We start from the raw sequence: 27,920 nt of genomic DNA on the forward strand, positions 1-27,920 counted from the left end.
AAAATCCGGGAAAGCCTAATTTAATGTGTTGGCATATGAGAGCCTGTAACTTTTAAAAACTAAAAGCATTATTGAATTGTATGAATATCAGGAATTAAAATCCCCTAACTTAGGGTAAAATGGTATTCCTTGTCATAAGGGGAGCTCTCTCTTGAGTTCTGTACTTAATTTTAGAATAATTGAAAATTAAAAATTGATTTAAAGGAATACTGGGCTGCACAATGCAGAGATATTCTTACTACTTAAAGCCCTGATTCTGCATTCTTCTTTCTTCCTTTCTTTCTTCGTATGGTTGGGGTAGGTAGCAACAACTACAAATGTATATCTAAATTTGATAGCCAGCATATTGCTGCAGCACTGAGCTGGTGAACGTCCTTCAGGCCCCCTGACAATAGAACGAAGGGAACACTCAGATACGATGTGCTCCATTTCTTTGTGCCTGGTGACTAGTAGGGTGACCAGATGTCCCGATGTTAAGGTCTTTTTCTTATATAGGCTCCTATTACCCCCCCACTCCAGTCCCAATTTTTCACATTTGCTGTCTGGTCACCCTAGTTACTAGGGTTGCCAAGCATCCAGTTTTCGACCAGAACGCCTGGTTGAAAAGGCCTGGTGGCTCCGGTCAGCACAGTTTACAGGCCTGTTAAAAGTCCAGTTGGTGGCGCAATGGGGCTAAGGCAGGCTCCCTGCCTGCCTGCCTGGCTCCACGTAGCTCCTGGAAATGACGAGCATGTCCCTGTGGCCCCTAGGCACAGGTGCAATCAGGGAAGTTCCATGCGTTACCCCCGAACCCCTTGCCCCAGATCAGAACCCCCTCCTGCACCCTAATTCCCTCCCAGACACCGCACCCCAACCCCCTGCCCCAGGTCCGAACCCCCTCCCACACCTCAACCTCCTTCCCCAGCCCAGAACGCCCTCCTAGAGTCCGCACCCCGTCCTACACCCCTGCCCCAGCCCAGAGCTCCCTCCCATACCCTGAACCCCTCATTTCTGGCCCCACCCCAGAGTCTGCATCCCTATCTGGAGCCTTCACCCCCTCTTGCATCCCAACCCCCTGTCCCAGCCCAGTGAAAGTGAGTGAGGGTGGGGAAAAGCGAGCAACAAATGGAGGCTGGAGTGAGGGGATGGGGCCTCAGAGAAGGGGTGGGGTGGAGGTGGGGTGGCGGGGAAGGGGGCGGGGCAAGGGTGTTAAGTTTCGTGCAATTAGAAAGTTGGCAGCCCTATGTGACCACAGTTGCATACAGGTGTTTGCCTCATTTTCCATTTAAAGAAGGTTTGTCCACATCTCCCATGAGTTGTCCTGATGCGATTCAATCTGTACCAGTCTTTCGGACTGTAGCGGGGTGGTCACTGAAGGGGTTAAAGCAGCCCTGAAGAGGGCCGCAGCTGGGAAAAGGTAGGCTGATGGGGAAAGCAGACACAGCTGTGGCCAGCTTAATCAGGGCCCAGCTGGCCCTTATAAGAGGGCAGTGGGCCAGAAGCTAACACATACTCTCTCTCTCTAGCTTCCTGAGAGAGAAGGACCTGGCTGCCCAGTAGCTGCGAAGGGTACCTGAGGTGGAGCAGTGCTGGGGAAGGGCAGACGGAGCTGGGGAGCTCCAGCTTATTAAAACCCCAGGCTGCTAAGAAGGCCTAAAAGGTACTGGGGCTGCAGGGAGGCAGCCCAGAGACAGGCAAAGGCAGTAGGTCCTAACCCCCCTTGCCGTTGATGAGTGGTATACAAACTGCAGTCTGCCCCAGTGAGCAGGGGCTAGATGGAGACTGGCAGTAGCCAGTGAGGCAAGGTGGGGATAGAGAGTTGGTGGTTCCCCTGGGTGGGGAGTCCCAGATTGTGGATTGCTGCTGGGGGCAGAATCCTGATGATAGAGAGACACCGGGATCTGGGAGGGACACAGCGGCCAGCGGCAGGCAAGCCACCGGCCTGCAGAGGGCGCTCCGGGCCAGAAAGATTTTATTCCCAAGATGGCCAGCAGGAGGCACCGTGCCAGTGAGTCGTCGCCTCGCCACACCAACATAAATCAAAACTCAGTGGTTCCTTGTTAGGGTCAACAACGAGCTGTTTAGTTTGAGCAGTAAAAACACTCTATGTGATTCTCCATTGAGCCTCAGCATCAAAATTGGGTGTAAGGGTCTTAATGCGGTTCCATAAAGGGTTGCGGGATTTTAATCTTGTCTTTGGCAGGTTCTGCAGCTCATCGTGCAGCGGGAGCCTCACGTTTGCATTGACATGGTTAAGAAAGCGAGATGTCTGAGCAGCTCTTCTAATTTGTGGAGGGGCTGGATGTGCAGTAGGACCGGGACACAGTTGACTGGAGTCGATTTGAGCGTCCTGTCGCTATGTACATAGCATTATTGAGTTGAGTGTCAAGGAGTTTAGTGTGACTGCTGTGAGACCACACTGGTGCATAATATTCAGCTGCAGAGTATACCAAGCCAATTGTTGCAGTTCGTAAGGTCCATGGACTGAATCCCATGATGTTCCAGCCAATTTTCTGATAAGCGCGACATGAGACCTGACCTTATCCCGGTCAGGTGTTCTCGAAGTGTTGTCGCAAGATGAAACTCCAGTCCAGTATAAGACCAAGATATTTTGGACCTTGTGGTTGATGCTCTTACCGCAGAACTGCACATCAAGTTTGGTATTAGCCATTTTATTGTTCAGATGGAAAGCAGTTATCATGTGGGGTTTTTTTTTTTTTTTTTTTTTTCAGGTTAGGCCTAAGTTTCCAGCATTGGAAATAATCAGCCATTGTGCTAATATCTCGGGTTAGGGTGCAGCTGATGGTATGGAGGCTTGTATGCTGAACAGCCAGGGCAACATCATCCGCATACGTGAATCTCCTTGACTCTGTCACTGGTATATCTGTGGTGTATAGATTAAAGACTATCAGAGTCAGGTCAGAGCCCCGAGGGATGCCATTCTGCATTGAAAACCATGTGGGCAGGCCCCTGCACACTAATGGAGCCCTGCTGAAGTCAAGCCATCCAGTTCTTAATGTAAGGATTGGGGTGTAACATTTCAGTATGTGCTGCATGGATGCATATATGTCTCCGTGCTGACAGGCTATGGGTTCAAATCGCACAGCAGGATCGGGTTCATATTGAGTGTTGACTCTGAAATGATGGTGTAGAGGAGGTACTGTCCTATTCAAAGTATTGATAGAGAAGTTTAACAAGAACTGCAGAGTAAATATATAAAATATATATTAATCACTATGGATGATATTTCCAAAAGCACTTAAGTTATTTAGGAGCCTAAATCCCAATGAAAGTCAATAGAAATTATACTGCCAAAGTCACTTTTGAAAAATGGGACTTATGCTCCGAAACCATTTAAGCTCTTTCAGAACTTTTACCCTGAGTGTCTAAAGATAAATAGGTACCTAGCGGGCTTTTCAAAAGCAGCTAAGCAGGTAAGATGCTTAATTGCTGTTGCCAGAAATAAAGTTGCTCTGAAATCATTTCCTAACTTTTGAGTTCTTGACTTCGCGACCTTAAAAATGTTCCTTTAATACAGTTATTTGTATATAATATTTATCTAAGGGCCATAACCTGATTTTTATGCAGGACTCTCCATTGTTTCCTTTGGGGAGTTCTGTGTGAAGACTTTTAGCAGTGTGTGGTTATTAAAAGGTGGTACTCCAACTTGCAGAGCTAGACAGCAACTTTGTCACTGAACAAAAATTAACAAAATCCCATCCAGTGTGGGAAAATATGATTACAGCATAGGGGAGGCTTTTCTGGATGTTACAGAGGGCAAAATAGTAAATTTGTCCAAATCAGATAATGACAATGCCACTGTGAATTCATTCCCTCTCCCTGTACTGAAGTACACACTACTTAGGAAAGCAAATATTAAACCTGCCCAAATAATGCAATTAAAATACAACTGTGTATCATTAAAAATAGATCTGACGTGAAACACATGTAATAGACAAAAATAATATCGTTACTTTTTTATGCCTCCCTTATCTTTCCCTAATTCTCTTCCTTTCCATCTGCTGTCATCTCTGCCTATGTTATGTCTAATTTAGGCCCAGTCCTTGACTATGGTGGGACTTTGGGCCAGAGTAAGAGTCTGTGCATGCAGCTTTACGTTGTAGGCTCCTTAGGACATGAACACTCTCTTCTGCATGTCCGTAATATTTCAGGCACACTTATGGGTCTGTTTAAACAATATTATCAGTGATTTTCCTCCTCTGTCTTAGCTGAGGCTCTGATTTGTACACTTAGTTTCTTCAAAACTGGCAGCTGCCATTTCCTCACCAAGTTCCAAGTTGGGAACCAGCTGCACTTTCAAAATTGGCTAATTTGGACAAAACAAAAAATTCGTCAAATAAATAGACTTGTACTGTACTGCAAAGATGCATTTGTGGGCTGGAAAGATTTCTTTGAAGATAGTTCTTTTCTTTGCTCCCAAAATTAACTGTGGGATTAGATTATGTGCCAAAAGGAGTGCCATTGTTTGAAAGAGAAGCAGTGATGTCTGAAATGCCTAATTGAAATGTTTAGTGTAACCTGATTCTTCTGTTTGCTAAAGCAACACAGATAACTCCCCAGAGGCACCATTGTGAATGAGAGGAGATAGCAGATCTAATCACCCTCATGATCATTTCTGAAGAGTGTTTTTGTTCATTTATATCTCTCTTGTATCTTAAAGTTCAGAAGTATTTGTCCTTATTTTTAACGCAAAGTTTCCATAATTTTGAGAGTAATTCAGCCTTCCCTGAAGTGCCATCACTGTAAGGAATATATTTAACAGCAAAACACAACAGGTTGTGGTCGAAGGCTCCCCACTGATATGTTGTAATGCTCAAAGCAAAATGAAGTGCCTCCAGGCACTCAAGATGTGTAGAGGTTAGCACTGTGACCCTTCCCAGAGCTGCCATCCTACCCAATCTGGTACAATATGAAGGAGACAAGACCCTTTTGCAATCATAGAAATGTAGAGCGGGCAGGGACCTTGAGAGGTCATTTAGTCCAGTCCCCTGCACTGAGGCAGGACCAAGAAAACCTATACCATCCCTGATACATGTTTGTCTAACCTGTTCTTAAAAACCTCCGTAGACAGGGATTCTACAGCATCCCTAGGTGACGTGTTCCAGTGCTTAGCTACCCTTATAGCTAGCAAGTTTTTCCTAATAACCAATCTAAATCTCCCTGGCTGCAAACTAAGACAATTACTTCTTGTTCTACCCTTGGTGGGCATAGGCTGAGGGTGAAAATATTGTTTGGGTGTGAGGGGCTGAGGAAAACTTAATAGCTACCCAGAGAGGACCGGGGTGTTGGAAAGTGAGTCTACCCCACATTCACCGGCCTGCAGTGTACATACTGAAGTCCCCTACTACTGCCACATCGTCCTTTCTACAGGAGAGAGGGGACCTTTCTGCTCCCTAGGGGAGTGAAGCCCCTGCTATCATTCCTGGGAGGGAGGACGAGTCCCACAGTTCATGCCTCGCTGGGAGAGGACCCCTATCACCAACAATCCTAAAAGATAGGGGATCAGAGTGCAGGGGCAGAGTTCCAGGGGTGGAGCCACGAGTGACCCAGGACATAGTGGGCCCAGTCAGGTGGCTATTCAGGGGCCTGCCAAATCCTTCTATGGCATGTTTAGAGCATCCATTACTGTGGTATAGAGGTCTATGGGAAGCAATTTGGTGGTCTCAATTCCTTTCCTGCTGAACAAATATCCATGCCCGATACAAATATTTACAAATATTTTTCCAAAGCACTGCAGCTCACCACGAAAAATGAAGGGACATTTCAAGGGCAATAACTGACATTCTTAGCAGAGAGAGGCCAAAGACTGTACAGGTCAGGGAGACTGATATATTCTGTCACACACCGATCAGGGAGAAGTCATGTTGGCAGCAGTGGCTTCTGTCCCCCAGGGCTGGGTCCAGGCTCTGCGCTGGGCTGACATGGGGAAAATGGGTGGTGAGGTTGGAGAGTGGGCCTGCACTCACCCAGGGGACTTGGGGAACAAGCCCACCCAGCCCCACACTCACCCCAACAGCAGTGGCTCCCTCCTGTCCTGCGGGGCTGGACCCAGGGCTTGCAGAGACAGTTCAACTAGCTCTGTGTTCAGTCTGGGCAGCAGCAGTTCCATCCTGTCCCAGAGTGCTGGCCAGGGCCCAGTTCCCCACTGCATTCCATTGGCTCTTGGCGCTAGGAGGAGCCAGCGACTGCATCATGTGGTGCACATCAGGGCTGGGCATGTGGTGGCAGGGGGCAGATATGTGCTGAGTTTATAGATTTGGGGGGGCTGGACCCACTCTATCCTAGCCACCCGATGCCTGTGTTGGTGTGCCTGGAGAATATTGATGACTGTCTCTTTATAACAGCTTCTGACATATCTGAAGACTGATATCATGCACCTCAGTCATCCTTCTGTCCTCTAAACTAAACATGCTAAAATTCTTACCTTTTCCTCATAGATCATGTCTAAATTTCTTATAATGGCTTCTGTTTGCATGGTAGGAATGACCCTAGTTTACTGTTTCACTGACAATAATGTAATGATTATTTGGATGAGTGCTAACCAACCAACTGAAGCTGAAACACAATATGAGGAACAAAAATTGTAACTCTGCTGCTTTGTGTTACAGCACAAGTGGAACCTCTGAAGGCCTGATCTTGTGGGGGGCTGACTTTGTGCAACTTGCACTGAAGCCAACTGAACTCATGGGCATGCAGCACCTCACAGGATACAGCCCAATGAGCTTAAAACAGAGTTGCTGAAGCAGGGTTCAGGTTTCCCACTTTTTAAACTGAACAGCTTGAAGCTGATTTCTCAGACTGTAATATTACACATTTTATTTTAAAACAAGTGTTTGAAATACAATCCAATTAACCTACTTTGTGGGCTTTCAGAAATCCATGTTTTTTTTAAAAACGTACTTAAACTGATTAAAAATAGCACATTTCCTTGTTTGTTTTCATAGCAAGAGAAGTTGGGTGATATCTGCTTTTCCCTTCGCTATGTGCCTACTGCTGGCAAGCTGACTGTCGTCATTCTAGAGGCAAAGAATCTGAAGAAGATGGACGTGGGTGGCTTATCAGGTGAGTTTAAGGAAGTCTGCATGTAGCAGATACTCTGCTAACCTGTAAAGCAAAGGAACTGCTTTTCCACAATAGCCCTCTCCCTTGAGAAAGTGAAAAGTCTTGCTTATATTCTGAAGTGAATTTTGCAGTCACTGGTACTCATTGGATAGCTGTGTGCATGAGAGCCCATACATAACTTAAAAACAATCCAGTGCATTATGCATTGCATTCAGGACTTAGACAAGATCTAAACAATTAAACAGTCAGATGACACTGCAACCTCACTGTAATTTCTTCCTTTCCTGTTGCCTGGAGATAAATATGGATTATTCAAGAGGAAAAACTCTGATTATACTTCTATTGTCTTTCTAATCTCCCACCAAACCTTGAGAATGAGCTGCATTTCTCTGCAATGTTTCAGACACTGTATAATACAGGTACTTACAACAGGTCACTATACTGGCTAGTGATTGAGGTGCTGGGGGTGATTGTGTCTACATTGCAAGGGCTTGATTGTGACTGGCTCATGCACAAGGGTAGGAGGGACACCCTCTCTCTTGTTCCTATGTGCAGGGGTGGTCACAGTTGCAGTCCCTGTACTTGTGGGAGAACAGGGGTTGCTTCCTCCCTGCCCCATTGGTTGCACAATGCCCGAAAGGGGTTAGGAAAGCATGGCCCCATCTACCTTTTGGCAACAGCTCATAGTAAGGCTGGCACACTGTGGGTAGGATCATATGCCATTCTAAGGGATGGTGAAGCCTGCACATGGGAAGATTGGAGCAGGATTGTGCATCACAGTCCATTCCCAAAATCCTTTGGGAGTTGTGGAGCTCCACACTGATCTCCATTCATGGCGGTGTCTAAAATACAGAATCTAGCTAATGCATGAATTACGCATTAGCAGAAATCAAAGTGTGTGCTGTTAAATAAGATAGTTTGTACAAGGAGAGATCTTACAAAAAGTTTTTTTTTATTCACCTCATGTTTAGAAGAGACTATTTGTAATTTCTCATCAGTTTATACAAACACAATCGGAATGGGGTTGTTTCTAATAACAACTAGGTCATGGTCTAGAAATAGAAACCTTTAATGATGTCACTACGGTGGAGAGAGGACTGGAGACTATACCATAGGGAATGATCTCCAGTTGGCAAGGAGATGATGGATGAAATGATCTCATAGGTATGTTTTGCTTATTTCTACAAATCTATGTTAGGACTAGAAAGAGTTGTGTCGAATATTCATACAGAACTCAGGAACTTGCTCAAACGATGTACTGCATTTGATAAACTTAAGGAGGGAAGGTCACAAAGTGAGGAAATCTGAGTTCCTCACTAGCTGCCTAGGTCCCTTCTTTTTCCCACCAAATTTTGGGTCCCCACCCTCCCCCACTATGTGCCATTTTTTTGTCTTCAGGGAAACAAGGTGATCTCCCTTCCCTTGTGATACTTCCTGTGCCTTTGGGGGCACAGATATCCACTACTCCTATCTTTATAGAGGGACTGCCAGCCTGGGTCATAGTCCCTAACTTCTACTTACAGGAAAATAGAAGGTGGAAACACTTCCATTTTCATCACATCGAGCTCTGTAATAAGCCAAGAGGCAGCAAGTACCCTTAAGGTTTAGCATAGTAATTAGAGATGCCCTAGGAAATCACTATCTATCATGTGCTATCAGTAATGTATTCACAGACCATAACGATAAGACAGACAAACTTGTATTTTTAAGATAGCAGACAAGTGAACATCCATAATGAAGATTCATAGATTTTAAGACCAGGAAGGATCACATGACCATCTAGTCTGACCTCTGGCATTACACATTTTATAGAATTTTCCCCAGCAATTCCTAGATGTAATGCAATAACTTCTGGTTGAGCTAGAGCAAATCCTTTAAAAAGATATCCAGGTTTGATTTATAGCTTCAAGTGGTGGAGAATTCACCTCATTTTCTGGTGTGTTGTTCCAATGGTTAATTCCCTTATTAATTCTTTTATTGAAACTTTTGCTATTCTGAATTTGAATTTGTCTAACTTCATCTTCCAGCCATTAGATTTTTTTATGTATTTGTCTGCTAGATTAAACTGCCATCTACTATCAGAAATCTCTTCTCGTTGGTAGGTACTTATATACTGTGATCAAGTCACCCCTTGACCTTCAGTTTGGTAAACTTAATAGATTGAGCTTCTAAAATCTTTCACTGTAAGACAGTTTTCCTGAACCTCAAATCATTCTTGTGTCTCTTTTCTGAATCGTTTCTAATTTTTCACAATCCGTTTTGAAACGTGGACAATGGAGACGTGGTACTGCACAGGAATAGCCTCATCAATGCTGCATATGGAATGAATTGCAAATAGATGCTAATGTGCATCTTCTTTGAGCCTTATACTGTGATCCTTTCAATAGCATTTTTTATTACTTTGTATTATAACCTATGATCAGGTTCACATCATGGGGTAAGTCTTGTGACTCAGTGACAGGGCAGAGAGTCAGGACATCTGTATTCTACTCCAGGCTATGCTACAAACTTACTGATACTGGAAAACAGTAATTCAACTGTGTAAGTAGTAATGGGACTACTCATGTGAGTAAGGGGATCACAATGTGGCCCTAACCTCTATGTACCTTGGCGCTTTCATTTGTTGAAAAGGGATGATAATTCCACAAAACTGTTTTGTGAGATTTACAAACCTTAATGAATTAAAAGCATTCTGTGAATTTCAGATGGAAAATGTTATCTTAAAAATGATTTGCAAATAAGCATGTTTAGTATTGCTCTAAGTGCTGGAATGCCTCAAATAGTGCAAGAGATTATTTCTAGAAGGGAATTACATTCTGCGTTCCTTTGCTAGGACCAAGCCATCCTAAAGATACTACCCCTCCTCGGCAACAAGCAAACCCAACAGGACCTAGCAGTTGTAAATGGTGGGGTCTGAAAGTCACTGGTCTGAGGTCAGCTGTAGAAATATGAATTTCTGCCAGAGCCTGTTTATTTGGAGCCTTTCAGAACATAATACAAAACCTATTCTAAGGTAGATGATTAAAAAGAATAGAATAGAATTAAAATAAAAAACTAATCAAGATGATTGATCACAGATGGCAGCGTATTACAGTCCTCCATGCTGTTGACCATCATCATTTTGCAACACATGAATTGAGATCCCCTCCAAAAGAGTTTTGTTTGCCTGACAGTCACAAATAGCAGCAAATACAATATCTCTAATATAAAAACCAAGGCCTTGTCTACACTACACAGTTCTGTCACAAAAGTCAGCTTTTGTCAACAAAACAGCAGAGGTGTACACCCGGAAATGCTCCTCCTGCCAATCCCCTGTTATGCCGACCTAATAAAACCACCTCAACGAGAGGCATAGGACTTATGTCGGTGTAGTAAGGGTGACACCATGACTGTGTAGATGCTGCGTTCCTTACAGAGGCTGTTAGCTGTCATTCTTGTCTGCTGCCTAGTCTCTGCTCCAGGCTCCCCACTCCCTACCGGGAACCCTGCTGCCCTCTGGCTCCCTGCTCCCCCCACGGGAAGCCTGGCAGCCAGCTGGACTCCAGGTGTAGATCTCCCTGCCGGAGGCGAGAAACCCTGGGCAGCCTCCCCCTGCTCCTGGCTGGGAGCGTGAAGGTGAGAAGCCCTGGGGGGCAGCTGGGCTCCCAGTGGGGAGCTGCATGGAGCTGAGAGCCCTCGCTCTGAGTCCCCCACAATGCCCTTCTTCAGTCGGAGGAAGCGCTCCTGGCGAGGATGTGCACCTCCGACGGAAGAGGGAGGGTAGTGTGGGCATCAGTAATTACTGCGATGGCTGTAAGTCAGCCTAAGATAGGTCAACTTATCTTTGTAGTGTAGGCATAGCCTAAAGGTGACATAATGTCGGTTTAAAGTGGGAGAGTTGTTTTTACCATTGAATATCTCTCTCCCACATAAATCATGCAGAAGCAACTTTCAAAACCAAGACCCAGATTCTGCCCCCACCTCACACTAAATAGCATCTTACTCTGCAAGTAGAACTACTCTTGGAATAAGATGTTATTCAGAATAAGTTGGGGTGGCAGGATGTGATCCCAAGAAATGAACTCCTTTCCCAGTATAGTTTTTGATTTCTGTCCCCCAGAAGCAAAAATTGCTTTTCATTTTGTAAAACTGCATCACAGTGGAGGTGGGAATATGTGAACAATCAAACATGATCTTAAGCTGAATATTGCCCACACATTCAACAGCACTTACTGTCACTCGGAGGAGGCCATTAGCAGGAGATGGAAATTATGTAGGTGTCACATGGAAAAAAAATCTTAAAAGTTTGTGAAAAATAGAGAAAAGTCTGCTGTTTTTCAAGTTAAAAACCATTTTATTTTTTGTTATCCTTTCCTGTTTTAAGAAGGGCATGTGAAAGGGGGAATAGGAAGGGATATGGCATTATGTTACATCTGAACTCTGCGCCCCACAGAAGAGTTTGTTACCTGTATGGCATGTTCAAAGGAGGAGGAGCACCCCAGCTCCTGTGGAATTCTGACATGGGCATGCTTCTGGGCAGCACACACATTGCAGGTGCATCAGAGAGAGGGCAGCAGGTTTCCTTCACCTTTTGGGTTTTGTTGCTGGTGTTGGTAAATGTGCAGTGCCTTTTTCACATGGAGGAAGATCCCTATGCAGCATTTTAAGGGGGTAGGAACTAGTAACCTCAGGGTATGTCTACTCTGTAGCACACAGACTCACACTAGCAGGTCGGGAGCTATAATGCTAAAAATAACAGTGAGGACATCATAGTTTGGGCTGGAGCTTGGGCTTGACCCCCTAGGCTTCAGAGCCCCAACTCCAGCCCAAGACATAACAACCACATTTTTATTTTTAGCACACTAGCTTGCAGGGGTGGCTCTAGGCACCAGCAAAGCAAGCACGTGCTTGGGGCAGCCCATATGCAGGGGCAGCAGGGATCCAGCATGGGAGCTGAGAACCAACAGGGGGCCCTGGGAGCTGTAGTTCCTTGGTTAGCTCCCTGCCTATAGAGCCAGTCCTGGAGCAGGGAAAGAATTACATTTCCCACCATTCCCTTGGCCACTAGCAACAGGAAAGGGGGAGGGAGTGAGGAAGCTGAGACCTCATTCTACAGCCTGCTGTGAATGGAGAGCTGCACTGTGAGTAGGGATACCATATTTTAACATTCAAAAAATAGGATACTCCACGGGGAGGGAGGGAGGGTAGCCCCACCCTGCCCCCCTCCATTCCCTCCGACTGCCCTCCACAGACACCCCAACCCATCCAACTCCCCTGCTCCTTGATCACCCCCTCCCAGGACCCCTGCCCCAACTGCCCCTCAGGACCTCACCCCCTATCTAAGCCCCACTGGTCCTTGTCCCCTGATTGCCCCCTCCTGAGACCCCCCCTAAATTCCCCCCCAGGACCCCACCCCCTTCCTGTCCTCTGACAAACCCCTGGGACTCCCATGCCTATCCAACTGCTGCCTGTCCCCTGAGTGTCCCCCCGAACTTCCGCCCCATCCAACCCCCCTGCTCCCTGCCCCTTGACTGCCCCCCCCGGAACTTCCTACCCCTTCTCCAACCCCCCAGCCCCCTTACCGTGCCACTCAGACCAGTGTGTCTGGCTTCGCGCAGTGCCAGACACGCTGCTGCATACATGCTGCCGTGCTCCCCTGCGGAGCCACAGCCCCCTCCCCCCAGCACCTGCCTTCCAGATTTGATCACCTCAAAATTCAGGAGTGCTCAAGCTCAGTTACTTCATTTCTCCCAAATCAAATATACTGATCCACTGTAACTTGCTATAGAAAAAGTAGGATAAAACTGAGCAAGAAATGCTTCCCAGTGGTTATTAGGACTGGAATTGCTATTTTCAACAGCCATTGCCTTTTGTTTGTTTGTTTAAAAGGAAGACAGTGATATCGCATTGGGAAATTCCCCATAGAAAGAAAGAGTGGAACAAAAGAATAATAAAGGCACCTCAGCTTTTCCTCATTTATGGAGGACAGTCTTATAATATGCATCCAGATATCCTCCAATCACACAAGCTGAAAATTGTTCCACTTTACTGCAGTTCTGTAACCATATGGGAACCAATTCTGTCTGTGTTTTGTGCACATCCAAAATTCCTGCTGAATGACCTGCCCTGGGAGCAAGTTACCAGTGACCCAGAGCTGCAGGGGAAGGAGGGTGCAGGTGGTGGGGGGAGAGCCCAGGGCTGGGGCGGCAGGAGGTGTGTGTGTGGGGGCAATGGTAGGGGGAAGTCCAGGGCTGGGACGGCAGGGGGGGTGCGGGTGGGGGGGGGGAGAGCCCAGGGTTTGGGCACCAGGGGGGGGGGGGGGGGGGGGGGCGGGGAGGGGGCCAGGGCTGGGGGGGGGGGGGGGCCAAAATTTTTTTTGCTTGGGGTAGCAAAAAACCTAGAGCCGGCCCTGCTAGCTTGAGTTGCACTAGCATGAGGCTGTCTAGCTGGGCTGGGAGGTTCAGTGTAGACATACCCTCCGTCTTCCTCTGCCCCTCTTCCCCCACATAGAACTGGCCATGATGTCGCCCAATAGCTTCCTAAACCTTAATTTAGCAATTTGTAAAATTGTTGTTGTTCTAAGACACCCCTGTTCAGGACAGCATTTTAATTTACCATTATAGTCAGTGGGATTTAAGGACATACTTAAAGTTAATCATGCATTTAAGTGCTTCCCTAAATAGGGATGGGCTGAAATGCTTTCTGGAATGGGCAATAAACTTCTAGGCCTTAAACTTAATTGCAACATCAGGCAGCAACTAAAGCAAGCCTTAGCTTGAAAACTGGAACTGCTTGGTCCTAGCTCATCAGCTCAACAGAACAAGTGGAAATTCTTGCTTTTGCTGGATTAAGGCTTCTAGCAAACAATTATATATGTTTAAAAATGACATTTTTAATATTTTATTGCACTTTGATATCTGGAAAGTGTTATCTAGAAATGTTGGGTGTGAAAAGATTGTCTCTGTTTGCCAACATTTGGTAAGACCTTGCTACATAGTTTTATAAGTAAAATTTTCAGAAGCATCTAAGTAATTTAGGCACCTAAGTCCCTTTGCAAGTCAATGGGAGATAGGCTCCTAAGTTCTTTAGGAGCTGTTCAAAATTTCATCTATATTATTTGGACAAGTTAAAAAGATTTCAAAAATGGGTTGCAACTCAGCCCCTCCATACAGCCCACAAAGTAAGCCCAGATTTACAGCCTCCTCCCTGCAGATACTGTCTGCATTTCCCCAGCAGGCATAAAGCCTGTGTGGCAAGCTCCTATGACACCTGAGCATAAAGGGTGAAGAGGGGCATGGCTGGAGTGCACTGCATTGGACAGCTCTAATCTATGCCAGAGTCAGGATTAAAGAAGAATTGGGAAGAGAATAGAATTGTAATTGGCTCCTTGATGGTCCTTTCTGCAAAATCAAGCAGATCTTGGCATAAAAGAGAAACTGGCCCATAATCCAGCCCATTATGTTTCTAAACTAATCTCAGTATTAATGGATTATAAATAGAAAATACAATCAGGTTTTCAGCATCTTTTTGTCGGCAAAGCAAAATACCATAAACATAAAACTATCCCAAGGGATCAAATTTATATTACAACAGAAATAAAGCTACAGTTTCCTGTAATTAGAAATCTATTTTCAATACCACCTTCACATTTAAAAGGCTTTCTTGGGTGTCTTATAAAAAAAAAAGTCATTGACAAGAAAAAAATAGTTTAGAGTCAGAATTTTTGAAGAGATAGTGAATGCTCATGAATTATGCAAGTCAGAACTTTCATTTTAATAACTTCATTAAAATATAAAAAACCTTAAAAGCCAGCCAACATGAATACATATAATATTATAGAAGAGAAATACATTGAGTGCTGTGACCTTGCTACCAGCCATATTAAAAGAATAACGCGAAAATCCTTAGAGGAAAAGAAAAGAGATTTATTAATGGGCAAAATTAACAATAAAAAACAAACACCACCACAACTACATATCCACCTATATTAATCCTAAAGACCCCATCAGAGTCTTTACACTCTGTACAGAAGCTATCCAGCCATCTTAGGGTTGTCTGTAATGCCTATCACCTTAACATCTAAGCTGTCACTGACTGGCAGAAACACAGGCAAAAGATGAGTGCAGCCTGCATAGTTATCTAATCCCTCCTGAACAGCCTCATGTGTGACCCCAAGATAAATTCTGTTTGTGTTAGATTGTCCACCTGCGGGGGGGGGGGTCAACTCAAAATAACCAGGTATCATCTTCATAGCACTCTTGTGTTGAAACTGACTCTTCTATGTTGATCAAAATAGCACCTAATGATGTCCTCCATATCACTGTGTAGACAGAAATTTACCTCGCTGATCCCAGCCTTTCTCTGCTCTGGCATAGCTGGTAATTTCTGTGCAGTCTTTTACCTGCACAGAAATTACCTGGCAAATTGCTATTTCGGATTATAGAAAAGGCCTAAGGGAGTTGGTCCGTCCAATCCAACTCTGTCCATTCCATCCATCAGTTGATTGTTTTCCTCAACCGCGGAAGCCAGTTCTGAGGCTGAAAGCTTCAGGGATTTGACATTTATATGGTCTAAAAATCTCCATATTATATCAAAATTAAGAGCTGCAAACCCTCATACTTCAGGGCATATGTCAGCCTGGGTTAGGAAGAAACTTTCCTTATGGATAGATTTTCCTATGTTTGTTCATTTGTGGCGTGAGTGGACGAGGGGAAGAGAGGGTTGCACTTTCCACTGAATCATCTGCTACAGGCGACTTGACTGCAACAGCATATTGAATTAGATGGGTCATCTAAAATATGGCAATTCCTACTAAGAAGGGACATTATTTCAGCAGAGTCAAATTGTTCTGCTATGTTTTCTTGCAGTGCCTAGGGTGAGAAATAGATTGTACATGCCGATTAATGATTAAATTAGAATTGTACCGAGCTTGTAAACATTGCTCTCAGAAGCTTTAATACAAGCCCTTTACTACAAGCAAAAGACATATAGATTCATTCAGGATTTACATACAGTAGCTATTTTAGCAGCTGGATTATTTGAGAAGGGAGAGATTTCTAATTACATGTATAAACACCTATAGTAATACACGTTGACCAAGGATAGAGTGATCAACAATCAGCTGGTCAGATTGATAGATGAACCTTGTAAGCAAACTGCTCATTATCTCAACTTCAGATCCGCAAAGAAAAAAAAAATGTGGAGGAGGAGGATTTATCCTTCCAGTGCTAATTTTCCATTCCTTCCCTTTCCACTTTTAAAAAGTAGTAATCTTGCCTTTTTAAAACTAGATTTTCTCATTTGGTCTAATTTTAAGAGGGTTTTTGTTTAATTTATGTTGTACACCTCTACCCCGATATAACGCAACCCGATATAACACGATTTCGAATATAACACGGTAAAGCAGTGCTCCGGGCGGGTGGGGCTGCGCATTCCGGCGGATCAAAGCAAGTTCGATATAACGCAGTTTCACCTATAATATGATAAGATTTTTTGGCTCCCGAGGACAGCGTTATATCGGGGTAGAGGTGTATTTGTTTTTATTCTGTTGTACAGCAACCCTAAGCAAGAGGAAGGCCTATCAACATATAATTATTATTAACTTATTAATAATTATTTTATTAAAAATGTAGTTCTTAATAGCCAAGATTTGGCTTAACTCTACAAGAACATCATAACAATACGAGCAGCTGTGAAATAGATTCAGAAATACTGTAGCTAGTGTTGCAGTGCTGGAGTTCTTGAGGCGATTAGTCAAACAGAGTTGCACATAGGCTTACCAGCAGGTTTAATTTGCTTTCAATAATGCTGAAAGCTGCCGCAGTTGAGATACTGGCTGTAAAGCTGCTGCCTATTTCTTGGTTTTGCTATAATTGTTTATAAGAAACAATTTTTAAAAAAAATATTATGCTAAAATCAGGGAAAAAAGAACCAGAATAAATATATTTTTAGATCAATGCTTAAATTTTGGCAAAAGCTTGAAAAATATAGTTTAGGATTTTGGGGGTGAGGGAGGGACTCCGTAATGCCACATGATCTGTAAAGCACCACAAGCATTTTATTGACATTGCTGTGCACTTCAAGTTCTAGGGAGCTTGTATTACTTTCTAATGAAATTATAAAACTGATTTGAAAATCTGATTACACATTACTTACATTTTACATGCTTTTTTCCCCTTGTCTAAGCCGTGTGTGGGCAGGACAGGTGATTGATGTGTACTATTTTGTGTGTGACTGTTTTATAGGCTTCCCTGTTCTGTTTGTAGGTGGGAAACTGGCATGTGTGTGCATCTCAAAGGAAAGGGAAAAAGTCACAAATTAGAGCCTTGATCCTATATTCCCACTGAAGTCAGTGGTAGTTGTTTACAGTAATGAGAATTGAGACATCTAATGCCCAATACTGTGCTGAAAATATACCTGTGAATGTATAGGAAATGGTGGTTCTGGCACTTCTATTGCTAATGTATACTTTTCTTGTAATAAAATATATAGGAAAATGGGTTACATATTTCTTATTCTCTAGCAGTATTGTCAGTTTATATATACTTTTTCAGGTGGTTTGTTTGTGGAAATTTGTTTACTAGTCTGAAGACTCAAGGTTCATCAAATATGTTAGAAAATGTGTACTTGTCACTGGGAGATTAGATTGCCAAACAAAAATAAAAACAAAGTTCCAAGTTACAAAACTATGCCATATCAAAGCTCTTCTGTTTCAAGGTAAATAAAATTAGGAGAACAACATGATTTCTTCTCTCATTGAGTCCAGGCTCCTCCGCTTTCAGTTATCCATTTCCTCTTCTGCTTTCTGTGAACGTCAGCTTGTTTCTATAACATAATGTGCCTCCACGGCATTCTCTCCCCAGCAACTTTACATGTCCTGGTTTATTTCCATAACCCTGCAGAAGTGACAGAGAAATCAGGATCATGGGCCTTGGTCGTACCTGGGCAACACAAGCCAAGCTGTCTTTGGGCTACTGTGTACAAAGGGGTAGAATATCCATGACAGTAACTTAGTTACATGGGAATTAACCACTTAAGAGGATAATCAAATAGCTATGGAAAGTGTAGAATTACCATTTTTGCCTCTTCCAAAAGTAGGACGATGATGATGGAGCTGAGAGAGCAGTGTGTATCAATAGCTGCATGGTACAGTTTCTTGATTGCCCTTCTACGACAGCTGTGGCCCTGAAATCTCCAGTCCTTTTATTCTAGATGTTATCAACCTAAATTACAGATTTGGGGGGAGGGGAAAGGAATTAAGAAGAGCTGAGTGTACCTCATTATGCAAGAAAGTCACTATGTCCATTCACTTGGGATCATAGTAAATGAGGAAGACTGGGGGCATCATTAGAGTTCAGTGGCCAATGGAAATAAAAACATCAGTGTTTTGAGTTTAAAGATCTGCTATCCATTGAGAGTGCTTGTTGCTCCCAGCACATTAGTGAATTATCAAAATTAACTGGGTAAAATGCCCATGACTGACTGCTCTTTTGAGACTATTTTTCATTGCATTGGGTAGCTTCTTGTTAGTACATCTGACAACAGTGCTGCACAAGTTTTGAGCACCACAGTTTAGGAAAGATGAGGATAAACTGGTGAGAGTCCAGAAGAAAGCAACAAAAATGATAAAATGTTTAGAAAACCTGAGGGCAGGTTAAAAAAACTGGGTGTGTTTACTCTTAAGAAAAGAAGACTGAGGGAGACCTGATAAAAATGTGTTAAGGGCTGTTGCAAAAAGGATGGTGGTCAATTGTTCTCCATGTCTACTGAAAGTAGGACAAGAGGTAATGGGTTTAATCTGCATCAAGGGAGATTTAGATTAGATATTAGAAAAAAAAATCTAACTATAAGGATAGTTAAGAACTGGAATAGGTTAACAAGGTAGGCTGTGGAATTCCCATTATTGGAGGTTTTTAAGAACATGTTGGACAAACACCTGTCAGGGATGATCTAGGCATACTTGATCTTGCCTCAGAACAGAGGGCTGAACTAGATGACTTCTCAAAGTCCTTTCTAGCCCTATATTTCTATGATTCTCTTAAAAGAATAAATACTTTATGCCTTGTAACGAGCATATTTAATAGGCTGTGTCCCATGGTTAGTATAAACCATACAAAATTAAGTATATACAATACTTCATAAGCGCTTAACCGCATCTGAGTGTATCAGGTATGTCTTTAGCAACTGGGTAATGTTTGCATAAGCAGGTGCAATGGGGGCACAGCAAATGAGGTTAAATTAAAATAAATTATACTAATTCATAATGCTCTTTATTGGCAAAAATACAAATTTTCAAATAATTTTAAAGGGAAAGAAAGCTCAGGAGAATTACCCACTTCCCATGTTAAGACGCATCAAGCAAAGCAAGGATGCTGAAATATTTTATAATCATTTGAATAATGAGTTGATATGAGGAAAAAAACCCTAAGACTGAAATTTTTAAATTAAGGCACCTATAGTCCCTGGGGTGGGATTTGAGCATCTAATTGTCTTAGGTTCCCTTGAAAATTCATAGAGTCATATATTTTAAAGCCAGAAAGGATCATTAGATCATGTAGTCTGACTCCTGTAAAACAGAGGCCATAGAATTTCCTCTTGTTATTCCTGTACTGAGCCCAATAACTTGTGGTTTGACTAAAGCTTATCTTCTAGAAAGACATCCAGTCTTAAAGACTTCAAGAGATCGAGACAATTTCACTTGCCTTGGTAGTTTGTTCCAATGGTTAATTGCTTTCACTGTTAAAATCGTTTGCCTTGTTTGTAATTTAAATTTATCAGGCTTTAACTTCCAGCCATTGGTTCTTATTATACCTTTAAAAAATCCTTTAGTACTAGATATTTTTTCACCTTGAAGATACTTATATATTATAATCAAGTCACTTCTTGATCTCCCTTTTGATAAACTAAACAGATTGGGCTTCTTGGTCTCTCACTGTAAGATTATTTTTTTCTAGCCCTCAAATCACTTTTGTGCCTTTTCTCTGCACCCTTTGCATTTTTTTAGTGATAAGCATGGGCTTGCAACATGTAGATTTTTTTTAAGATCAGAAGCTATGGCTGTGCAGAAGATGGGGGAGGGCTAACTCAGTGGTTTGAGCATTGGCCTGCTAAACCCAGGGTTGTGAGTTCAATCCTTGAGGGGGCCCACTTAGGGATCTGGGGCAAAATGGTCCTGCTAGTGAAGGCAGGGGGCTGGCCTCGATGACCTTTCAAGGTCCCTTCCAGTTCTAGGAGATAAGATATCTCCATTTATTTATATGAATAAAGGTTTGTTTGACTTCACGATAGCATCTGCAAAGTGTTGTAGAGCAAAACTGGTTATAGAGTATTGGTGGGATAGGGTGAATGGTTAGAAAAAAGTTTCATGTTACTTTGTAGATAAAATCATTTGGATGTTTACAGAATTGTCTACTGCAATGGAAACACAGCACTGTTTTGAGGGGAGTCTTCTCTTCTTGCTACTTTCACTCATGGTCCCTCATGCTAGGGCTGCTCCAAGTTAAAGGGGTCCAATGGCAATTAGACCAATGTCCTTCCTGGCTGGTGAAGGCAAGTAGGGAAGTACTGTCTCAGTTGTTGCTGGAAATTGTCCATGTTACCTTGTGTGTATGCATGTGGAGGTGGGAGCTATGGTGATGGCTATTCTTAAGAATGTTATTATCTGGCTGTGGTGCGGTCCCTGAGGTGCAACCTGGATTATGGGACTGCTGAGCCCTCCAAACCCACCAACCTGGGTTGCCTCTCACATTGTGATGCTGATGTCAAGCTACAAGCCTCTGAAAGGCACTGCACTCACACAGACATCCACAGGCAGGGATATGCCTAACTAGTTTCATGAATGATCTCCCAGCTAACCGTGAACCATCAATAGGGAGGCTCCAGCCAATTCCCCCCCCCCAGCTTCCCAGTCTTGCACCCCAGAACTGTACTATGTTGCACTGGTCAGAAGCTTGGCCAGTGTAAACTTAGTTTGCCACTTCGTCAAAGGAAAGTGGACATGCACCAGCCTTTGTTATCTGAGCAGATTTCCCAAGCGCTTTAGACAAATTCACTTGTAAGGATAAAACATTAAGATAAGTTTATTAACTACAGAAAGATAGATTTTAAGTGATTATAAGTGGTAGGCACAAAGGTCTGAGATAGTTACCTTAAGAAAATAAGAAGTTAACATGCATTCTAAATCCTAAACTTTTAGTGTAAACAAGAGTTGAATCAAACCGCTTTTCTCACCCTGACAAATGGTACAAGGCTGGAACTACCTTCCCGCTTGGGACCAAACTTCCTCAGTTCAAAGTCTTTGTCCTCCAGACATCCTTCCAGGTGTTGAGTTGGGTGGGGGGAGAGAGAGAGGCCAAGTGATGATGTCACTGTCTCTGTCCAGCAGTTAGAAAGATCTTTGCTGTGACAAGGGAGGTCAATCAGTCCCCATTGGTCAAGCAGTCTCTATTGTGTATGTGCCTTCTCTAAGGACTCTCTGGAATAGTGGATTGTGTGTTGATGAGTCATTAATGCCATCTGGCTATTGATGGCTACTCCTTTGGTGTAACTGAAAGGCTGGTTATGAGTGTTCCCAACCTCACAATATATTTCACTAACACATATAGCAATACTTCATAAATTTACATATAATGATAGCACTTACAATCCAACAGGATATTAATGTTTAACAGATTGAGACTTTTAAAATGATACCTCACAAGGTATACTTTGTACAAAACATATCATAATTAGAAAACAGTAGTGAATATGGGGCTTTCAGGGTGCTACTTTGAGGTATGGAGTGTCACACTGGCCTCTATTCAAGAAACCAAAATTCAATGAGGATAAACAATTGGCCTGGTTGAAACCTTTTACTGTGTTGGGATTAGTCACTGAAAAGGTTGTAGTAGAGCCATTCCGGAAATTTCTTGAATCTGCAGATTTCTTTGACTTCTGTCAGGCAGGTGTCAATCCTGGGTGTGGGGTAGAAACTGCTCTTATAGCACTAGTAATTGATCTCCTCTTGTCCATTCATTATGTTAAAGGGCCTGATTCTCCTCACACTTACACCTCTGTTAATCAGGAGTAACTCTTGGGGTGAGGTGTTTTGCACTGTTGTAAATTGGAACAAGTGGGAGAAGAATCAGGTCCCAAGTGTCCATGCTCTCCTTTTTAGCTCTGTCAGCAGCCTTTACCCCCACTGACCACATGTTTCTGCAGACTTATCTTTGGACTCCAGCTTGGGTGGGACAGCATCACTCCTAGGTGCCTCCATTTTTATTTCCCTGAGAGGAGTTAGAGGGTAATGGGTGGGCAATTGCTCCTCTGCATGTAAGATAACATAGGGGTCTATTCTGTCCTTCCTGTTGCTCAATGGGTATAAGAGGCTGTTGGGAGGGTTAGTGAGGAGACAGAGACTACAATGTAACTCCGTATGTTCATGTCTCTGCCTCTACCATATCTGACTTGGTTGGAATTCCTCTCCGAGTGCAACTTTGTTTACTTTCTGGGCGCATTGCAAGGCCATCTTTTTTCCCAGGCATGTGGGAAGCAGGTTTTATTTCTCTGCTTGCTGTGGAGGAGGCTTTATTTTGTTATTAAGTCATCTGGGGCACATTTGTTCATTTATTGCAAAGATATTCATAGTGAAAATTAAAATGATGTATGTGTCCAGTTCCCCCCCCATCACCCCCCCAAACCTAGGATAAATGATCTTTTATGTTTTTTTAATCAAAATCAATTAATCAATCAGCACATCTCCCATGTACCCTGGTCCCACCCTTCTCTGTCTGTCTAATATATTTATGCCATAATATCTAGGCGTTGTCACAGTCAACTCAAAATCCTACAGAGGATGGGCTTTGCACTGATGGGAGTACCCCAATGCCCTCAAATAAGCTGACCAAAGACAAAGCTGAATATAGTTCTATACATATATATACACACATATAGGACTATATTTTTTATATATATATATATATATATATATATATATATATATATATATATATTTTAAAAGATCGTACATTGTTCTGTACAACTGCAAACTGCAGAGACAAAAATTCTTTGCTCATTTGTGTTTCACTCTGTTCCAATTTACTTATTGTGTGTCTGGTTTCAAGCCCTGGCTAAAAGAAATTAATACAGTTTTTCTTTTTGGTTTCTATACTGTTCATAACCATTCCTAGAAGCCATTACATTCCTCTTCATTTCTGATTGTACTGTATCCAGAGAGGACCCTGAATCTGGGGATTGCGTTTCAACAGCCAGACTGAGTGACCTAAATCGTACAGATTTTATAAAGCACTTTCTGCAGCTTCTGTTCACTCTTGATTTCAGCACAGAACACACAGAGTCCCTAAGCCATTGCTATTTGCATAAGGGTTTGCTTACTTGGAGTCATTCCTAGTATAGACACATTGACTTTCCTTGTTTACATTCTGTTTGCTATATTTTCCCCTTGTTTACAGTTTTAGCATATTTGAATGCTGATAGAAGATGAAAAGGAAGAATAGAATCACCCAAAGTGCTGCTGCCTGACCTACCCAACACACATCTTGCTTTTAGAAAAACCCAATCATTCTTCAGCAGTGCTTTGAGGTACATTCAAATCTGCTTTGGCATCTGTCCAGCCCTGCATAATATCAAGCAGGGGACGTCCTGTCTGAGAGAACAGATTGTTAGTTCAATTATACTCCTGAAATTGAGTTAAATTTCCATGAAATCTGCTTCAAAATGTGAAGAGCCCCAGGGGAATTTTTTTGTTTGTCTGCTATTACAGCAATCGGGCATATCAAATGGAAGAATGACATATATTGTATACGTGAGTGTTCTGTATGCTGTTTGTGGTTGTTTATTTCACGTGTTGGGTAACAAGGCAAAGGTGAACTGCTGTAGCTTGAGAATGTTGATAGTGCTGCCATCTAAAGACAAAATCCAGCTGTTGTACATGCCTCAGTAATGAGAAAGGAGGAGCTGTGACTTTTTTACATTTAATTGTATAATAATGTTATTATATTATAACCAAAAGGAAATTAGGAGTGCTTTAAGAGTCTACCTCTGTACAGATGACTAAAGGAATTCCTCAACAAGATAGCAAGCTGTTTATATCGTAGGTTTGGGTCAATAGTTTTTAAAATGACCCTTATATATTGTACTACCTGGAATCTTCAGGACCGACTTGATAGCAACCACTCTACTAGTACCTTATGTTGTTGTTGCTAGAATAATAACAATATTTCCCCATGAGCATCACATCTGGTGCATACACAAGCATGATGAGGTTTCCCTGAACTTTACTGCATCACACAACTTTTAGTTCACTTTCTGGCAAAGGGACATACGGGTGCAACTTTTTTGGCAGTGACCCAAATATCCATATGGTACAAACTTGCTCTGCATTGATTTCAATATTGTTTTAATAAAATATATTCTTCTAGTTACATGGATCCTGTCACGCCTGGTTTTACATGTTTTACCTTTGATTTTCACTCTCCATTTCTATATTTTCTCTAAAGTTTGAAAACAGTATTTCCCCCTCCACCTGTTTTGTCCTTTCCTTTACAATGAACATTTATTTTCCTGCCTCCTAACTTCACACATTTCTTGGGAAACACAAGCCAACACAGCTTTAACTTACCTTGGGTCAGAGTCTACCACTCCTTCTCAGGTTGATAACATACATACTCACAAATTGTCCCATTGATTTCAGTGTATAACTTGCCTCCACCTTCAGTTTTTGAAACATCCTTGTTTAAAAAAAGGTCAGCAGTGTCAGCACAGGTTTGAGAAAAGGGTTTGCAATTTAGCTAGAGCTCTCTCTGATGGGTAGATAGCTGCCTCTCAAGAATCATCAAGGAACTTTGTCTATTATTTATTTTTAATTTCTTGGTGACAGTTGGTGGGTTTTTGTTTTTAGCTTGGAGAGGGTTGGGGGTGGTTGTAACAGTTTTGTAAAATCCAGAGGACCTTTTCCAATATGCCAGTTCTAAGAACGGTCAAATCTAGGTCTTGAGAGTGTCCCTTTTCGTTGAAAAATGAGAGAAATAAATGCTTATTAATGTCTATGCTGTATCTTAGGCAATTCATGGCTTTTAAAATATTCTGCATTTTACTTGTAAGGCAGTAACTTTTTTTTCATTTAAGTATAGCACTCTTTGATTCTTTCCTGCAATTTTCCTGTCAAGTTTTACTTGCAGAGAATGAAATTAGACTGTATAGCACATATTCCAAAATGGAATTTAAGGCATAGAAAAACAACAACATATGATCAGATATTGCCTAGCAAGCTTATCAGATATTGTCTAACAAGCTAATCAGAATGTAGGAAAGACAATAGGATATACTAGAAACAATAAATCACTTGATGACTTAATTAGGTTAGCATGACTTCCAGACAGTGATATACTGTAGTTTCTTAAAACCAAATCTCTAAGAAAAGTATTTGAAAGTAATGACATGCAAGTTGTCAGGAAGGCAATAAGCTTGGCTTTCCAAAGGACACCAAGAGGTGCAAGCTATGCATCACCACAGATTGTTAAGGCTGAAAGCATGCTCACAGGATGGGTTTGATAAAGATCATAAAACACAAAGTAACGTAGAACAGTACAAGCTGTGCAGTATCCACACTAATCTACATAAAGCTTGTGCATGTATTTATTTATTTATTTATTCATTCATTTTTGGCATGCACTCTTTCTCTGGACAGGTCTAAGTAAGCCCAAGTATTAAGATTGGTTCAAATGCATATTTTTTCAAGCTTTACATCAACTCATTTACAGGATGACAGAGGGTAGACATGGATGGTAGGAGAGAGATCACTTGATCATTACCTGTTAGGTTCACTCTCTCTAGGACACCTTGCATTGGTCACTGTCGGTAGACAGGATACTGGGCTGGATGGACCTTTGGTCTGACCCAGTATGGCCGTTCTTATGTTCTTACATTCTTTTACACTGCTTTGACAAGTAAAGGAACCTTCAACTGGACAGAAATCTCCCCACATAATACCCCTTGTTTATTAATTAAAGACACTTTAATTCATATAATACCTTCTAATGCAAGTAGCTCTATAAAGAATCTTTTGGGCTTAAGCTAATGCCTACCTGAGCTTTTTCAGATTTGTAATCAATAGAGAAATACTTGACTACATCCAATTTTAGTCATCTATCAGCTAACTGAGATATCCAAATTCAAAAAGGAGCATTCGGAAGAATCAGGTGGATTTGTATTACACGCCCTTAAGTCCTTAACTCCACAAACCCAAGACTGGATTTCAATGAGAGTTAAGCACAGTGACAAATGATAAAATGTTATTTAAATGAGAGTTGTGGCCATTACTTCAGACCACTACTCTGAAATTTTCCAAGAGGTAAAACAAAGAGAGATGACTAAAAGAGAGAGAGAAATGAATGATATATGTCTGGGATATGCCACTAACCTCCGCATCAATGGGTCTGTGTAAATTATAGTATCTCCCATGGCCTGGGCACCACTGTTGTGCATGATCCAGTTGATATAGTTGATGGGGAGGCAGAAAGTCCAAGATAAATGGTCAATTTCTGCTCTGATTTATAAGTCTCTTTGCCTGTATTGACGCCTTGTGTTTATGTAATAGGAAACAGAATTTGAGTCAGAGAGTTTAAGGTAGAGTGTAGCTCATTGTATTGTAGTAAATAGGGCAGTGGCGAGGATTCAGGAGACCTGAGCTCTATTTCCAGCTCTGCCACTGACCTTTTGTGTGACCTTGGGCAAGTCACTTCATCTCTCTGTGCCTCTGTTTTCCCTTCTACCATTTGTATTGTCTATTAAGGTCTTGAGGTAGAGGCTAGCTCTTACTGTATGTATGCACAATGTGACCTCTAGGTGCCACTATAACATTAATAATAGAATAGACACAAATTCTTTGAGCCCTTCTGCACTCAGGAGCACTAAGCTGTGGGGGTTTTCTGCCTCCTTTTGGCCTTGCAATCCAGGCTGACCTTTTCCCTGTATACATGGCCATATTTCTATTGTTTATTATTTGTAGACAGTACAAACACAGAACAAAAAGACAGTCCCTACCACAAAAAGCTTGCACTCTAAGTAACAGTCCAGAATAGTCAAGTTAAACAAGAACCAATTTGTGCTAAATGTACTTGCTCCTCCCTACCAACTTAACATGAGAGTCGGGAATCATACTGGTGGGCAGACAATTTTGTGCACATATGATAAATGCTAGGGGTAGAGCTTTTGTTTTTCTTGGCTTATTTATAATTCATTGCTAGTGGCATGTAAATAATAAGATATTAAGAATCATATGATATTAATCCAATCCAGTACTTACAATAAAATGCAGGTTGAAAGAATCGTGACTGAAAATGCAATGGAATGCATTTTTATACCCACAAAAAAGTCCATTTTGCTGTTGTCTGTTCTCTCTTTTAAATTTCCTATGTACTCAATCCTGCTGATTGAATTAGAGAAAATCTCCACTCCATTCAGTAGTAGTAGGTACCTGAATTTTGCTAAACTATTTGGTACCTCTATAGCTGAAACTGTCTCAAGTTTCCACTGAATCAGATAATTCTTATCAGATATCCTTGAGGATGATAAGAGGATCAGTGCTGTCACCAAGAGCAAAGCAGCACAAAATTATGGTTCAGTTTAGAGCTGTTTGCTGCCATCCTGGTACTGTGTGGCAAGAGTTTTGAATGATCTGAATATGAGATTTCTGATACAATAATTTCTGCCATGAATGAGACCTGAAATGATTACTTGTCCCTGTAGGGTAAATGGAACAGCTCATCATGAAGGTCTTTGTAGAGATAATGCATATACCTATTAGGAAGATTTAATATTCTTGGTTGAAATACCAGGTCTGCAGCTCAAGGGTTAGGAAGGATGGTTAAGCTTTAAAATTA

At 42.2% G+C, this 27,920-nt stretch overlaps 1 protein-coding gene and 1 long non-coding RNA gene across 5 annotated transcripts in view; one reads left to right on the forward strand and one right to left on the reverse strand.

Moving 5' to 3' along the window:
- The window catches only part of SYT1 (synaptotagmin 1), a 506,808-nt gene that overhangs the window by 424,061 nt on the left and 54,827 nt on the right, over nucleotides 1-27,920 (forward strand). For all 4 annotated transcript variants that reach the window (XM_034772011.1, XM_034772036.1, XM_034772021.1 and 1 more), the window contains one exon: nucleotides 6,945-7,062. In XM_034772011.1, coding sequence (XP_034627902.1) covers nucleotides 6,945-7,062 — 118 coding nt within the window. The remainder of the gene's footprint in view (nucleotides 1-6,944; nucleotides 7,063-27,920) is intronic.
- On the reverse strand, nucleotides 16,516-22,694 carry LOC117878094. The gene is made up of 3 exons (XR_004645885.1): nucleotides 21,271-22,694; nucleotides 18,115-18,263; nucleotides 16,516-17,936 (listed from the first exon to the last, which is right to left on the reverse strand). It is a non-coding gene; the product is annotated as an uncharacterized LOC117878094 (long non-coding RNA).

Source organism: Trachemys scripta, chromosome 1 (assembly GCF_013100865.1).
Source record: "Trachemys scripta elegans isolate TJP31775 chromosome 1, CAS_Tse_1.0, whole genome shotgun sequence".
NCBI lineage: Eukaryota > Metazoa > Chordata > Testudines > Emydidae > Trachemys > Trachemys scripta.